Below are 16,532 nucleotides of genomic sequence, written 5' to 3'. Positions count from 1 at the left end.
ATGGGCCTTTGGGGGCACATGGGTTGCTCAGTCAGTTAAGTGCCTGACTCTTGATTTTGGCTCAGGTCATGATCTCTGGGTTGTGGGATCAAGCCCTGCATTGGGCTCTGTTCTGGGCATGGAGCCTGCTTGGAATTCTCTTTCTCTACTTCTGGCCCTTTCTCTCTCTCTCTCTCTCTCTCTCTCTCTCAAAAATAAATAAATGGGCCTTTGGTATTTTTTTTGATTATTTATTTATTTTGAAATAGAGAGAGAGAGAGAGAGATGGGAGGGGAAGAAAGAGGGAGACAGAATCCCAAGCAGGCTCTGCACTGTCAGTGCAGAGCCTGATGCAGGACTTGAATTCATGAAGCACGAGATCATGACCAGAGCTGAAACCCTGTCAGATGCTTAACTGACTGAGCCACCCAGGTGCCTCCAATTCATACAATTTTACATGATGTTAAAATTAAGGATTGTAATTTAAAATAGATTAGGCTTACTTATTATTTATTTATTATTATATTTAAGAATGTAATTCTGAGATACTACCTATTTTATGTGTTAATAAAATTTCATTTTCTATTCAACCGCTAAAATGTCCGTTTTACTACCATAGCATACTGCCACTATTGCCATAGTAAATCGTCACTACTTCATACTTCATTGAGAATTTTTGCATCCATGTTCATCATGGATATTGGCCTCTAGTTCTCTTTTTTAGCAAAGTATTTTTCTTGGTTTGGTATCAGGGTAATGCCAGCCTCATACAATGAATTTTGAAGTTTTCCTTATTTTTTTAATTATTATTTTTATTTTTTTGTAATATTTTGAGAAGAATCGGCATTCACTCTTCTTTAAATGTTTGGTAGAATTCGCCCATGAAGCCATCCAGCCCTGGACTTCTGCTTACTGGGAGCCTTATTTTTTTTAATTTTTTTAAATTTATTTTTGAGACAGAGAGAGACAGAGCATGAGTGGCAGAGGGGCAGAGAAAGAGGGAGACACAGAATCTGATGCAGGCTCCAGGCTCTGAGCTGTCAGCACAGAGCCTGACGTGGGACTTGAACTCACAAACCAAGAGATCATGACCTGAGCTGAAGTCAGACGCTTAGCCAACTCAGACACCCAGGCGCCCCTGCATACTGGGAGCCTTTTGATTCTGATTCAGTTTCCTTGCTGGTTATCAGTCTGTTCAAGTTTTCTATTTCTTCTTGTTTCAATTTTTGTAGTTTATATGTTTCTAGGATTTTTTTTTTCATTTTTTCCAGATTGTCCAATTTGTTGGCATATAGTTTTTCACAATTGTTTGTATTTCTGTGGTGTTGGTTGTTATTTATCATCTCTCAATAGTTACTTGATTTCTTTGGGTCCTTTTCTTTTTGACAAATCTAGCTAGAGGTTTTTTTTAATTTTGTTATTTTTTTCAAAGAACCAGTTTCTGGTTTTATTGATCTATTTTATTGATTTTTATTTTCTATATCATTTATTTCTACCCTAATCTTTTTTTTTTCCTTTCCTGGATTCAGGCTTCATTTGTTGTTCTTTTTGTAGCTCCTTTAGGTACATAATAAATTGTCCATTTCTTTAAGCAATGCTTTTCACCAGTCATTCAAAAGAGCTGCTGCTATATTTTAGTAAAATTTGATTTTGCACAAAAAGGAAGTTTCTGATTAATTACCAAGGTTGGAAATAAAGAATTATTATCCACAGATATAGTGTACCTACACAGATTTTGACAGATTTAGGGAATTTCATTCCAAATATATAGAACCAACCATAGGAATAAGCAAAAACACTTTTCAGTTTTTATTCTACTGAGTGACTTTTGGAGAAAATATAATTCATTACTTATGATGAAAATGCTTACATCTGAAATGTATCCACTGGCCAATTATAATGCTATGGTATGAGATCATATCAATCCAAAATTTAAGCAAAGTATATTGTATCTATGTCTGCTTCTGAAAGTTTTTCTATGTATATTGGATTAGTGAAGACCATGTATTTCTTTTCTGTAATTTTAGATCTTTTCTGATGAATAGTGCACTGTAAGCCTTTATGTCTCAGAAGTTTGAATTTTCACAAGAGAAACTTGTATATGTAGATACTCATTATCCTTTCTCCTTAATACCTCCATCTTTCACTGATAAGGTGGATTTGGATGAATTCTGATTTATAGATCAGCAATTGCTCAATTGACTACATTTACTACTGAGAGGGCAAATACCACCTAGAAAAATATATTTTCTACACTAAATATTTCTGTATGAAACTGTTAAAACTGGAATATCTACAATTGCACATCAACTTTCACTCTGTCAACCAGTCCATTTTCTCTGAATGTTTTCATATTTTTCTACTTCCTCATTCCAATCTTCCCATATCTGTCTTCCTATCCACTTCTTCCTATTCTAACTTTTTATTTCAAACTCTTTTCATTACTGGAATTTACCAATAAGCCAATTTAGGTTAGGAAACAAAGGTTACATTTCTCTACTTAAGATTATGAAGCTATTAATAGTCAAGTAATTAGTCAGGAAATTGTGCAAAGCTACATTTACCAAGTGCATACAGAAAGTTTATAATGAAAGAATGTAGAAGTCTGTTTAATACCAAGTTAATTTTTTCTGGGAATTACATTAAATATAGAAAATATATATGCCCTACATCTCTTATTTTTATCTATGAAAATATACTACTGGTAGTTCTGTATCTTGAACTCTGAAGATTTCTTACAGCCCATTTACATGCCTCCACTATTGCTTTAACTAATCAAAATGTAAGTTGGCTTACCATGCCAGCTCTATACTTGTTTTATAGAAAAACAAATTGGATTTTTTTTTACTGATGTCTCCCCTTAGGGCTCATTTTATAATGTTTCTGTGTATATAGATCTTCCCTAAAACGTTGCAAATATTGTTTCTCAATTAATTTCTAAATTCCTATTCAACCCTCATTTATGATCTGGTCAAGAGGAAACAAAACCAACCTAATTTTGTAGTATTGTTGGGAACATGCTAGTTCCTATAATTGTGAACATATCTAATTTAGTGACTTTTCTCCATCTAGTTCTAAAATGATCTAAAAACAATTATATTAGCCTTTGATTTGCCCCATGACGTACTGCCTGTCAGAATTCATTGTCTTTAATAAATGGAACATTACTGAATACTTTTACATACAAAAGCCCAAAGTTTGCCATTTGACCATTTTTACATTGTGATTCTGTGATCATACTTACAACTTTCTGATGGTTGTTTTAATATACATGGTAAGAATTTTACTTAACCCCAGCCACTTGTGTGATACTTATATTTGGCAACTAATTCCAAGTTAACTGTGTGAGTCAAAAAGAAAATTAAAGATTCAAGAAGTACTGCATTTCCTAGACATCAAAAGGTGATGATTAAGAAAAAATCTTTAAAAAATGAAATAACACACTATAAGGAAAGCATGTACATTTAAATTATTTTTATAGCTTTAAAATAATGGAAATATAATATTGACTTATTTAAATGTTACCCCTTTAATTTTTTTGCTATATTTAGGTGTTTTCATACTTTTCTTTCTTTCTTTTCTTTTTCTCCCTAAGTGTTCACCTTGGCTTTTCAGTAGATTCTAAGACCCTCAAAGAGATACATCAGTTTTGTTGTTGTTGAACTTTCTTCTAAAATAGTGGCAGTATAGCAAAAAGGAAGATATAATTTAAGTAAGAATTCCACTTTCAGTTTTTCTACATGCTTGTCCTTGGGTTGGCTATCTAACCTTTAAGAGCCTCAGTTTCTTCATCTGAAAAATTACAATGCTTCGTGTAGCATTGTGAGAATTAGAAATTATGTTTACAAAATGCCAATCAAGTACTCAAAAATAGTAGTTTTTACTATTATTGTAGTTGTCTGCAATTTCCCATAGGACTTTTTATGTCTGCAAACACTAGGTACCCATGGAGTCTCAAAACCATGGCCTTAGTTCCTTCCATATCAAATCGTGGTAATAGAATCAAGGAGATTATAGGTTCACATTTCAGTCATTCTTTAAAAGTGATAAGGAACTGTAGATACTTATTACCATTTTTGTAACATATTCATTTTGTAACAAACTTATAAACTTTGTAAGTTAAACAAGAAGCTGAAAAAGTAACAAAAATAGGGAAGAAACACACATAAAAAATCAGACAAAAAGAGCACAAAATGTTCAATTTTTCCCTTTGCAGTTTAGGCTATTAAAAATAGAAACTAAGTATAATTATGCTTGCATTTTGTTTTTAGTTCCCTTTAATTTTAAATATCAAACTAGACACCTCATAGAGTGCTGTTAATATTCATTTTGTTCAAATAATGGGAAAAAAATCAAGTTATCAAATTTGCAATTAATTATAGTACCTCACTCTTATTGTTATTTTCTGAAGAGCACTAGTTCTGTGAAGCTATTTTGCTACTTTGTAAATAATTGCATTTACAAGCTCTCATTTTAGAAGTTTATAATTAATTGGCATAGTTCTTATACTGTCTTTCAATTTCCAGTTACATATTTCAAAATAAATAATTGGTTTCCAGTAGCAAAGAATTTTGACCTTTGCATTATTTTTCTACAAGGTACAAAATAACATTTATATGCATGATTTAGCAGATTTTAAGTAGGTTGGTTTTAATTTCTACACAGCTAAGTATTAATTACAAAATCCTTCCCTAGGTGTTTTGGAAACATGGGTCTACAGACTAAGAAATCAAGTAAAAAAGACAGAGATGTAGATAAATATGTTCTTGGAGGATTCAGGGAAAACATCAAGGCTTCAGAAACTTTTCCTTATTCCCTTTGATAAAATTCTTATGTAAAATCATTACTCCAAGTTTAAATTGCTAATCTTGTTATCAATGTTAACAGCATTCCAATCAGTCTTAAGGGTTAACTTACTTTAAACTTATGCACTCCTTGTTTGTTGACCTAAGTCCCTTGGTTTGTAACAGAACTAACCTACATTCCTTAAGATTTTGCAGACCTTTGGCCTTAAGGAACGAAGGACCATAATGCCCCAAAAGATAAGGCCTAACCACTTTTGAAAGCAGCCAGCACTGATGCCAGCAAGTCTGTTCAGGATTATGTTGATATGATTAACTACCTGAACACCAGCTTCTCCTGCTGGTCCTTGCTCATAGCCCCCATGATTTCCAACACCTTCTCCTTAAAACACTCTGGTTTCATTTAGACTGGGACTATCGTCTTTGGAACATTAGTCCACCATCTTCTCAAGTTGCTGGCATTCTGAATAAAGCACCTCTCCTTTCCCATCATCACTTATCTCTTGACTACTGATTTTCATGTGGCAAGCAGGTGAACCTGTGTTTAGAACCCGTTGTCTGTCCTGTAGCATCAACACTTCAAGATTCTTTGTAACTAGTCTTTGAGCCTCTAACAGGAACTTGACAGCAAGGAGTTAGAGACCCCTCTTCTATTTCTTTCAAAAAACAAATATGCTTTTTATGCGAATTTGCTAAACCTTTCCCTTTATTTTCAGGGAAAGTAAGTTTTCCCTGAAAACATCTTACATTGCAAAGGAAATACTCAAATTTAAAAATTACTGCCATAAAATAAAAGCACCTATTAAGAGCTTTGCTAACACTAATTAAAGGATTATATCCTATTAAGGTAAGGAAAAAAGTTGCAAAAGTACATGAAGTGTGCTGTTTATGAAAATTAGCTTTAGATGCACACATTTAAATATGGCTTTAATGCCACCTTCATAATTTGCGGGGTGTTGAGAATATATATTCCTTTTTGAATGATACTTTCTAAACCAATCCTGTTACCTTTGATAGCATCCATGCCTCCCACAGCATAAAGTGCCCCCACAGTTGATTTTCTAGGCTTTGTCCGAGGACTTTGCATCATAGGTTGTCTCTCGGGTAAGAGATGATACTTCATAGCTTCCATTAGGAGCTTCTGACACTCAAGATCACCAGTAAACATGGAGCTGTTTTCAAGATCCACCAGTAACTGAAAAGTAATGATGCATGGTATATGAAGTGAAGAACCCATCATTAAAAAGAACATCTTTTTGTTTATGTAACTTTGGAGAAAACTTGAGCTAGTTCAAATGTAAAAGTGTTAGTAATTTAAGTTAGTAACATATTTTATTCTTAGTAAATTTTTATGTTCACTTATGATTTCAAATGATTAACGATCTCATGGCAGTAGCTACTGATCTGTTCAGGTTTATTTGACATATTATTCATCTTTTGAATATATAAATATAAAATTTCAAGAAGTTAAAGTGAAAAGATACTCATAAAATGGGTTAGTGAAAGCAGGCCAATGTCTACACAAAGCAAGCATCTTCCAGTCTGCTGTATGAAGCTAAATAAGCAGGCACTTTATTGGTAGATTTAGAGAAATTGATACAAACATTCCCAGTTAAAATAAAGTAATATCACCCACAAAGGACTGCATCTTTATCATCAAATGACTTTTGTAAAATATTCTGAAAGCAGATGGCTTTTTATCTATACATGTACATGTGAACATGAGTAAAGTATATGTGTTAGTAAGTAGCCAATACATCAGCAATTGTAGATGTTTAATCCTTTCTAATCATCATTACCTGGCAGACAATAAGACCCTCATTGAATGGGATAAAAGCTAAGTAAAATATTTTTCCTGAGATGAGTTGAGAAGTGAAGAGATTGTTTCAGAATTTTACCAAGGGTCATTTATATTGGTTCATTGGAGTTTTGGCTCTACAGTATCATAGAGCATTGAGAGGAATAGCAAGTAGTTTTTGAGATTGGAAATGCTAACCTGACTCCATAAAGCTTCCCTGAACTTTCCTGTTCTGCAGTGCTCAGTTCTTATCTCACCTGTAATCTCTGATCGATCACTTTGATTTAGCTGGTGAGACCCCAGACATTTCCTTAATCCATATGCTGCTTAAAATCAGTTTGAAAACTGAACTATGTAATTTCTTTTCAAAATATTCTTCAGAGATTTACCAACATTTTATTTATATATTTAATTTCTAGAATATGTGTTTAAAGTCACTATTAAAATTGTTTTGGAAGGACTATATTCTGTATGACATTACCAACCACTACCATCATTTGGAAAAGTTCACAATAGCATACATTTTAGGCATAAGACATACTCAGGGGTGGGAGGTCAAAAACCATTGGTTATGTGTTAGGGCTGGAAATTTCTCCTCATTCAAATAAAGTAAGAGAGGTCCAAACTAAGCAGTTTGCTGAAAGAACACCATATAGACAAAGCACTGTAAAGTTAAGGGGCTCTGATCCTTTATACCAAGTCATGTCAATTTTTTGCATATCTAAGAATCATCTGGAGAACTTATTAAAATACAGATTCCTTGGCTTCACTCTCATAACTTGTCTCAGTAGATCTGTAGTGAGGGCCTGAGAAACTGAGTTTCTAACAAGCTCTCAAGCAATGCTATGCTGCTAGTTCAGGGACACTTTGAGCAGTAAAGTACTGCCTTAGAGAATCTGATAAATATTACAGATCCTCTCATCAGAGTAACACACATAAGTGTACACACATTCACACAAATATAACATTCCCAATGATTCTGAACCTTGGGTCTAAAATTATATGTATATCTTGGGGCATCTGGGTGGCTTAGTTAAGCATCCGACTTCGGCTGAGGTCATAATCTCGTGGTTTGTGAGTTCGAGCCCTGCATCAGGCTCTGTGCTCACATCTCAGAGCCTGGAGCCTGCTTTGGATTCTGTGTCTACCTCTCTCTCTGCCCCTCCCCTACTCATGTTCTGTCTCTCTCTCTGTCTCTCAAAAATAAACTTTTAAGAAATTAAAATTACATGTATATTTTAACATTTTTCTTTTTTTTTATTTAAAAAAATTTTTTTTTCAACGTTTATTTATTTTTGGGACAGAGAGAGACAGAGCATGAACGGGGAAGGGGCAGAGAGAGAGGGAGACACAGAATCGGAAACAGGCTCCAGGCTCTGAGCCATCAGCCCAGAGCCTGACGCGGGGCTCGAACTCACGGACCGCGAGATCGTGACCTGGCTGAAGTCGGACGCTCAACCGACTGCGCCACCCAGGCGCCCCAACATTTTTCTTTTTAATGTTACTATTGCTCTGCCCTTTGGATAAATTTGCTATACCCAAAAGGGTAGTCAAAGTCCTTTCATTCCCTATGGATAGATTCTCAAGAGTAAACATGTAGTTTCATGGATTTAATTAACAGATAAAAGAAAAAAAAGTAATCATCAGGAAATTAATATTCTATTTTTAATAACATTTAATTGTTGAAATTGATTAATTTTAATTATTAGAAACTACTGATCCACTAAATGTTCCTCTTTCCAATGTGGATGGTATTTTATGACTTTAGTCACAGGCTGTATAATATATGAAATATGCATATGTGCAATATATTCATATGTATGATATATAATTGATATCTTCTATTGATTAATTTGTTAACAGAAAAAAATGTGGTTATTACCAATGTAGAAGTATATAGTGAGACTGCACTCCAACCTCACTAAACTTCACTTACTAAAATTCAGTATGAGGTAGGTCAATCCTGAATCACATCCAAAGGTGTTTGTTTTTAGAATCATTTTTACTATAATCCTTCAGCATACATGATGAGGATGCCATTATAATGATGCTGTAGTATATATGAAGATTTTATGATGTACTTTCAATCATAGCAGCTAATTAACCATGTTAGTATTATCCAGACTCTAACTGCTTCTTAGACTCTACTCTGGGATGCTATTATACTGGTTATTATCAGCTTGCCTAGAAGGTGGGCAGGAAAAGAAAAAAAAAAAAAAAGAGCCTGGTCATTTTGTCTGCTTCTTACAAGTGCTGTTTGGCGAGAGAGGAAACAAATTAATGAATATACTAAAATTTAGGGATTAGCTGTAGTTTATTTTAGTCTTTGTTTTCTTTCTTCATCAAATATAGTGTGAAATTAAAAGCTGGATATGTCCTTCTAGGAAACAAATACTTTACACTTCAATTAACAGAAATCCTCTGAATAAGATAAAATTAGACGAATAAGGAATGGATTAAGGCCTAGGGGTATTTTAGAACTATATGTTACCTTGGTAAATTTCCATACCTGTGGTGGAAGTAATGGCAGTCTGATAAAAGAAAGCAACATTGCTAGGTCTCCTTGCCTAGCCTGCACATCATACCTCACCCACTGCATTAGAGCGTGGAAAATAGTTTCTTCATCAGGCACATTAATGTCATCACTGCACAGAAGTTTTGAAATTTCATTAGCTGGAAGCAGGAGAAATTCTTGGTTCTTTATGACCTCGATGAAGTGTTCCTAGAAAAGAAAGGTCTACTACTGAAACTTTGTACTTTGGAAACTTCTTAAACAAAATAAGCATATGAAGACATTTCACTTCGTTAAAATTCAGAAAAGGCCAGAAAGACAGATATATACATTTATAACAAATAGATACTATTGTTGCCTGTGACAAAGGGCATGGGAAGACTTCTGAAGCTGAGGAGCCAAGTGTTTACACTAGGAATTATTTATTGAACGGAAGGAAGGACTGTAACTTCTTCACAGGCTGCATGGATAGTGTCTGATTTGATACCAGTGCTTTTCTCTCCCACCTGTTGTAGGTGGCAAAAGCTTATGACTCCAGAAGTGATTGGTGTTCAGTTGGTCTTTAGCCAAAAACCTTAAGAGGAAGGCTGGAAATTTTCAAGGTGGAGGCTACCTTAAAGACCTGGGAGGGGCGCCTGGGTGGCTCAGTCGGTTAAGCGGCCGACTTCGGCTCAGGTCATGATCTCACGGTCCGTGAGTTCGAGCCCCGCGTTGGGCTCTGTGCTGACCGCTCAGAGCCTGGAGCCCGTTTCAGATTCTGTGTCTCCCTCTCTCTCTGACCCTCCCCTGGTCATGCTCTGTCTCTCTCTGTCTCAAAAATAAATGAACGTTAAAAAAAAATTAAAAAAAAAAAGACCTGGGAGAGGTAGCTCTGGCTGTGCATTTGAGGGGCAACATACTGAATTCCTTTGAGATGAGACAGATTGATGAAAAACTATTTTCTCTTATGGAAAAATATTATCTTTTATTAAACAAGGCAAAGATACATTTTACAATGGATAACAATATACAGATTTAGGACAATCTAAAAGAGACTCCTATGAAGTTTTTTTTTTTTTATGGAGGGGAGTGGGGCTTTCAAATTTTACATATTCCTTATTTCTCTCTTCTGTTACAGTGTTCTACTTCATCAAGTATCAAATTTCAGGTAGCTGTGCTTCAATTATTTTTCATCAAAACACCAATATATTTTTCCTTAATTATAATGTTGGATATTTTTCTATGACAACACAATGATCATTTTTAACATGTTTCATAGTAAAAATCTCGAACTTTAAATGTGATAAAATATACTTCCAAAATGGAAATAAACATGTCTAGTTGGTAATTTATGTTGCAAAACAGATAGATATTCTGAAAGCAGCTTAAAACGGCCTCTAAATAAATTGGGGAGATCTTAGTTGAATCAAATCACTCTCTCAGCTCCACTCAGAATTTAGTTATTGTGGAACTGAGTTAGCTTAAATATTAAAGTTATTCATACAAAAACCATCATTTGATAGACCCATCAGGATGCTCTGATACCATAAATTCCAAGCTAACGTGCCTATTTAAATGAAGGTCCCTCTTGCTACAAAGGCAAACAATTAAGAGAGGATTTCTATTTTTACTGTAGTAGATGTCCCTGGTTGAAAATCCTCTCACCAACAGCAAAATAATGGAAGTAGTACTACAACTAATAATACAATACACTTGTACAGCACATCACACTTTCACAAACATTAAGTCAAAAAAATATTAAGTCATCATCAATGTAATCTTATGGGAGGTGATATTATTCTGATGAGAAAACAGGCTATGTGAATTGTTTGGTCTGTGCAATAAATGGTAAATAAACACTCAAACTTAAGTCTTCAGGTCTTCTCCATTTTGCTCAACACTGCAACTGCCTTTCATAAGTGACATAACTTTTATGAATGATATGAGAAAGAGATAAAACACTTTAAAAGTAGTGGTTACCTACTACTGGTAGTGGATGTTAGCTCTGAGAGCTTATATCATATGTCAATATTATGGAAGACATATCTCATTCTCTTTTCTATCCACTCTCCAATGAAAGAAAAGAAAAACAGAGAATAAGATAAAAACAGAGAGGGTGGCAAACCATAAGAGACTCTTAAATACCGACAACAACTTGAGGGTTGCTGGAGGGGAGGTGGGTGGGGAGATGTGCTAAATGGGTGATGGGCATTAAGATGAGTCCATCCTTAATGGTAATGGACATCCATTAATGGGTAATGTTGGGATGAGCACCTGGTGTTATAGGTAAGTGATGAATCACTGGGTACTACTCCTGATACCAATAATACACTATATGTTAGCCAACTTGAATTTAAATAGATAAATTTAAATGATTTAAAAAAGCAAATAAATGAGAGAGAGAGAGAGAGAGAGAGAGAGAGAGAGAGAGATTGGCCCAGTATGTAAAATCTACTCAATGGCTAATGTGGATCATAGACAAATCTATAAAATGTGATTATGTATTTGACACAGCTAAGAAATGATTCAAATGGTTTATATGATGATTATATTTATAGTGAGAAATTAGAGTTTATGATAGAATATATTATGGTTTCTGGGTAGCTGCCTGATGACACTACTGAAAATTTTTTGGCAATATAGTAAATTAGTGTAAATAAAGAATAAATATATTGGTTTAAAGGATCTACATGCAGCACTGCAATATGCAGTATTGTAGAGAAAAATTTAGTTAAGTTTGAAGAGAAATTTAAATTGTTTTATTTTGGAATTATTTTGTTTTTAATTTCAAGGTAAACACTTTCTTCTGTGCATATTCTCGAGTCTTCTTTTGTACATTTGATTTGATATTAATTTTTTAATCGACACTTACTTTGTTGTAAAACTTACTAAAAGAACATAGCATACATGCTGAGTTTTTCATCAGTGCAGACTACTATTTATATGATTGTGATGGCTAATTTTATATAACAACATGACTTACCCAAAGAGTGTCTAAACTTTGGATCAAACATTCTGGGATTGTCTGTGAGGGTGTTTCTGAATGAGGCCTATTCACATTAGGAAGGGCCATCTGTTTTCAGTCTATGATTCAAATATTTGTAATTAGGTCTTAAGAGTTTATTACTTTTTTTAAAAATTTTTTTTAACGTTTATTTATTTTTGAGACAGAGAGAGACAGAGCATGAACGGGGAAGGGGCAGAGAGAGAGGGAGACACAGAATCGGAAACAGGCTCCAGGCTCTTAGCCATCAGCCCAGAGCCCGAAGCGGGGCTCGAACTCATGGACCGCGAGATCGTGACCTGAGCTGAAGTCGGACGCTTAACCGACTGAGCCACCCAGGCGCCCCAAGAGTTTATTACTTTTAAACATTAAAATTATATTTATAATATCAATAAAGCATTACAAAAACATAATTATAGCAAGACATTTGCCTACTTTGTTTCATTTATAATAGATACTAAAATAACTAACACTGATTCCATGAGGCAACAGTATTGTGTTTTTATGCACATCCTGATTTAACACTCAGTTTCAGTCTCATAATTTAAAAAGGAAGACAAGTTCATTTTGTTCAACAAAAATAATGTAAGCTGTTTATCAGAAAGTTTTGTCTGTGAGAGTAAGATAACAAACAGGAAATTAATACTTAGCTTAATAATTTAAGTAATTTAACAGGTAGTTTTCATGTTTGGAATTTGTGGTAAGTTTAATCTTTAAACTATATAACTGTTGTTCCTATAGACTATATGGCATTTGTATTTAGGACATATGAATATAAATAGCACAATTAGATAACATATATTAAATATCAGTCCATTATAATTTTTTTCTCCCCACAATGCTATTATTTCATAAATATGTTGGAATTTTTTAATTTTTTTTATTTATTATTTTTGAGAAACACAGAAAGAGAGAGAGCAGGGGAGGGCTAGAAAGAGAGGGAAAAATCTCAAGCAGGGTCCATGTTGTCAGTGCAGAGGACATGGGCTCGAATTCATGAAACTGAGATCATGACCTGAGCTGAAATCAAGAGTCGGTCGCTCAACCTACTGAACTACCCAAGTTCTCTTGAAAACTCAAATTTTAAACAATGACTAGGTGTGGGAAAAAAGAGGGAGAAAATTTCACCAAGAAAATTTAGAGAATCCAAACATTAGAAAGTTGAAATTTTTAACGTCTGTATTAAATTCTAACAAAATATTGTTTGTTTGTATCTCAATCTTAAAATTATAATGTTAATTTTATTTTTAGATGTGACTATTGTTTGATTTTATTTACTTGCACTTTTATTTTCAAATCTTAAATAACTGTAGCAATTTTCTTACCTTGAAATATTTATAATGTAGTTGAATTTCACAGAAAGATCGATCCCTGAATTTTCCTTGTTTCAGAGGTTAAAAAGTTAATTTTCTAATCTGCATCAGGGAATTATTAACATTAAAAGTAATTTAAAATACTTTGACTACTTTTTCTTGCCCTCTTCCCTACAGGTCATCTGTATTTCATGTCACTGTCACTTGACTGAATAAAGACAATCTTATCACATGGAACTTGTAAAGAATTAACACATACAAATATGTTCAGTTAATTAGAATTACTTATTGAATTGAGAATGATTTTAAGTCAGTTAAGTTAAAGGATTGAGCTTCAAATGGTTTTTAACCAAAATAGATGTTTTTGTTAAGACATAAAATATTCATTCTTTAAAATTGGCTGATTTTGATAATTCTCAAGCTTTTTCAGATAATATTGATATATTGATTAGTTTTTATTGAATGTTACTTATATTTCATTAGAAATCATAATGTATACAATTTTAGAAACTAAAGTTCTAATATTATAAAAAAAACAGGGACAAAAAGATCAAATTATCCCATTAAAAATGATTCAAAGACATGAATAAACATTTTTCCAAAGAAGACATCCAGATGGCTAACAGATACATGAAAAGATGCTCAACATCATTCATCATCAGAAAAATACAAATGAAACTACAATGAAATATCACCTCACATCTGTCAGAATGGCTAAAATCAACAAGATAAACAAACAGGGGCTGGTGAGGATGTGGAGAAAGGGTAACCCTCTTACACTGTTAGTGGGAATGCAAACGGGTGCAAGCAGCTTGGAAAACAGTATCCCAAAAGGTTAAAAATAGAACTACACTACAATACAGCAGTTGCACTACTAGGTACTTATACAAATAATACAAAAGTACTAATTTGAAAGGATACATGCACCCCAGTGTTTATAGCAGCATTACCAACATTAGTCAAGTTGTGGGAAAAAAAAACAAAAACAAATGTTCATCATGTGATGAATCGATAAAGAAGTGGTATCTATATACAATAGAATATTATGCAGCCATAAAAAAGAATGGAATCATACCATTTGCAATGACATGGGTAGAGATAGAGTATTGTGCTAAGAGAAATAAGCCAGAGAAAGACAAATGCCATATGAGTTAACTCATATGTGGAATTTAAGAAAAAGAAAAATCATGGGGGAGAAAAGAAGAAAACAAAGAAACAGACTATTAAATATAGAGAACAAACTGATGGTTACCAGAGGGTGGTGGGCTGGGGGATGGGCTAAATAGGTGATGGGTATTAAGGAGTGCACTTGTGATGAACACCAGGTGTTCTATGTACATATTGAATCACTAAGTTGTACACCTGAAACTAATATTACACTCTATTAACTACATGGAATGTACATAAAAACTAAAAAAAAATCAAGCACATTATATTTTCTTAATATTGTGGATTCTACACGAAATATATACTTCTTTGGTTTAATATTTGCAATATATATATACACATACATAATTTCTCCAAGCTTTGAGATTTAATTAAACCTTTTCACCTTAAAAATTGAGAAACTTGCTTGAGTGCAGCTCAACAAGACAAATATTTTTATCTAATATCCATTATGTCAGTCATTTGCAAATTATATAAATTTATATTGATTTTTATTTTTATGCCAACATTATAGTCTTTACTTTGAAAAGGTTTTTGGAAAGTTGTTTTTTTTGTTTTTTTTTACTGTTTTCTTCTAAGAGTAATACACACACACACACACACACATTGTACATTTATATATACACAAACACACACATATGCATGTGTACACATATATATTAGTAAACGAATCAGTAAGTTAGATATTGTGTTAATATAATATTACTACAAGGTAATTTGAAACAATTATTTTACCATTGTGTAATTATGTGCCACACTTAGGAGCTCTGTACAACCCTGGGCATCTCCAAATGATGGAATCCCTAAGCAGTTTGAAGGGTGGATCTTCCTTATGAGAAAATTGGAGCAGACTTCAATGACTTGAGTCAGCTGCAAGAGACAAGCTGCAGTCAGCAAATTTTCAATAGTATCTTCTTTTAAATGCAGGACACCTAGATGGTTTGAAAAGTAAAGAATGATTATATGTCCCATTATATAAGACATGAATGTGCTAGCTAGTTGAATTTTTCATTTTCTCTAATTTCTAGGGCTATCTTTTCTATTCCACAGTAACCACTGTGGGGATATGTTTTGAGGTCTCAAAATACTCTTTTGAGGCCATCATGTGTAAGGGAGTCTGTATAAACACTAATAAGATGGCTGAAGGGAGCCAGACTAGATTATCAAATACAATTGTAGCAAATGAACAGTGAACACTATTATTGCAAAGAACAGCAACTAGTTATTTCTTTATAATTTTAGGCCTGCATCTAAATCTTATATCAACTGACTGGTCCAGTTGGAAAACCATGCGACTCTTAATCTTGGGGTCATGATTTAGAGACCCATGTTGGGGGTAGAGATTACTTAAATAAAAACTTTTAATAAAAGCAAAATAAATGTTATATCAACTGTAAGCAATATGATTCAAGGAGCATTATATTATATTGTATACAGACCATACAATTGCCCATACAGGTAACATTTATATGGAAAAAAAAATAAAACATTTGGTAACTAAGTAGAACACTAATGTTATCTGTCCATTTTTTCTTTGCATCTACATTATTAATTGATAAGAATAACTTGCTCAGATATTATGCATGGAACTGACACCTGGCATTGTCTCAAAAGAAAAATAATATTGCTAATAGTTCATAAATAAATGTTTGTATGATTATTTTCTCAGATATAAAAAAAGGCTCTGTTTAAAAATATCTGTGAAGAGATCTTTAAAATATTCAGAGCCATTTTAGCTATTTTCTGTGTGTGTGTGTGTGTGTGTGTGTGTAGTTTTTGGAGGAAGCATTATTGATAAATTATTGCAAATGTTATGTTAGTAAGTTGTATTCCTTTTTTTGTTCATCCAAGCTATAGGTAACTTATAAAGAATGAAATTTCCTATGGATATGTTCTATAAATTATTCTTTGATAGTTTTCCCTGCAAAATGCACTCATATGGGTTCTATATGTTTGCATAAACATAAAGAAAAGAGCT

General features: G+C 33.4%; 1 protein-coding gene across 1 annotated transcript in view; it reads right to left on the bottom strand.

Annotated features, from left to right (window-relative positions):
- Positions 1-16,532, bottom strand: part of KLHL4 (kelch like family member 4) — a 172,749-nt gene that overhangs the window by 35,832 nt on the left and 120,385 nt on the right. Inside the window, 3 exon segments of the mRNA XM_047843874.1 lie at positions 5,790-5,976; positions 9,089-9,301; positions 15,290-15,486. Of these exon segments, the coding sequence (XP_047699830.1) occupies positions 5,790-5,976; positions 9,089-9,301; positions 15,290-15,486 (597 nt within the window).

Source organism: Prionailurus viverrinus, chromosome X, assembly GCF_022837055.1.
Source record: "Prionailurus viverrinus isolate Anna chromosome X, UM_Priviv_1.0, whole genome shotgun sequence".
NCBI lineage: Eukaryota > Metazoa > Chordata > Mammalia > Carnivora > Felidae > Prionailurus > Prionailurus viverrinus.
The sequence above is the reverse complement of the archived record's forward strand: the minus strand, read 5'-3'. Positions and strand labels throughout refer to the sequence as shown.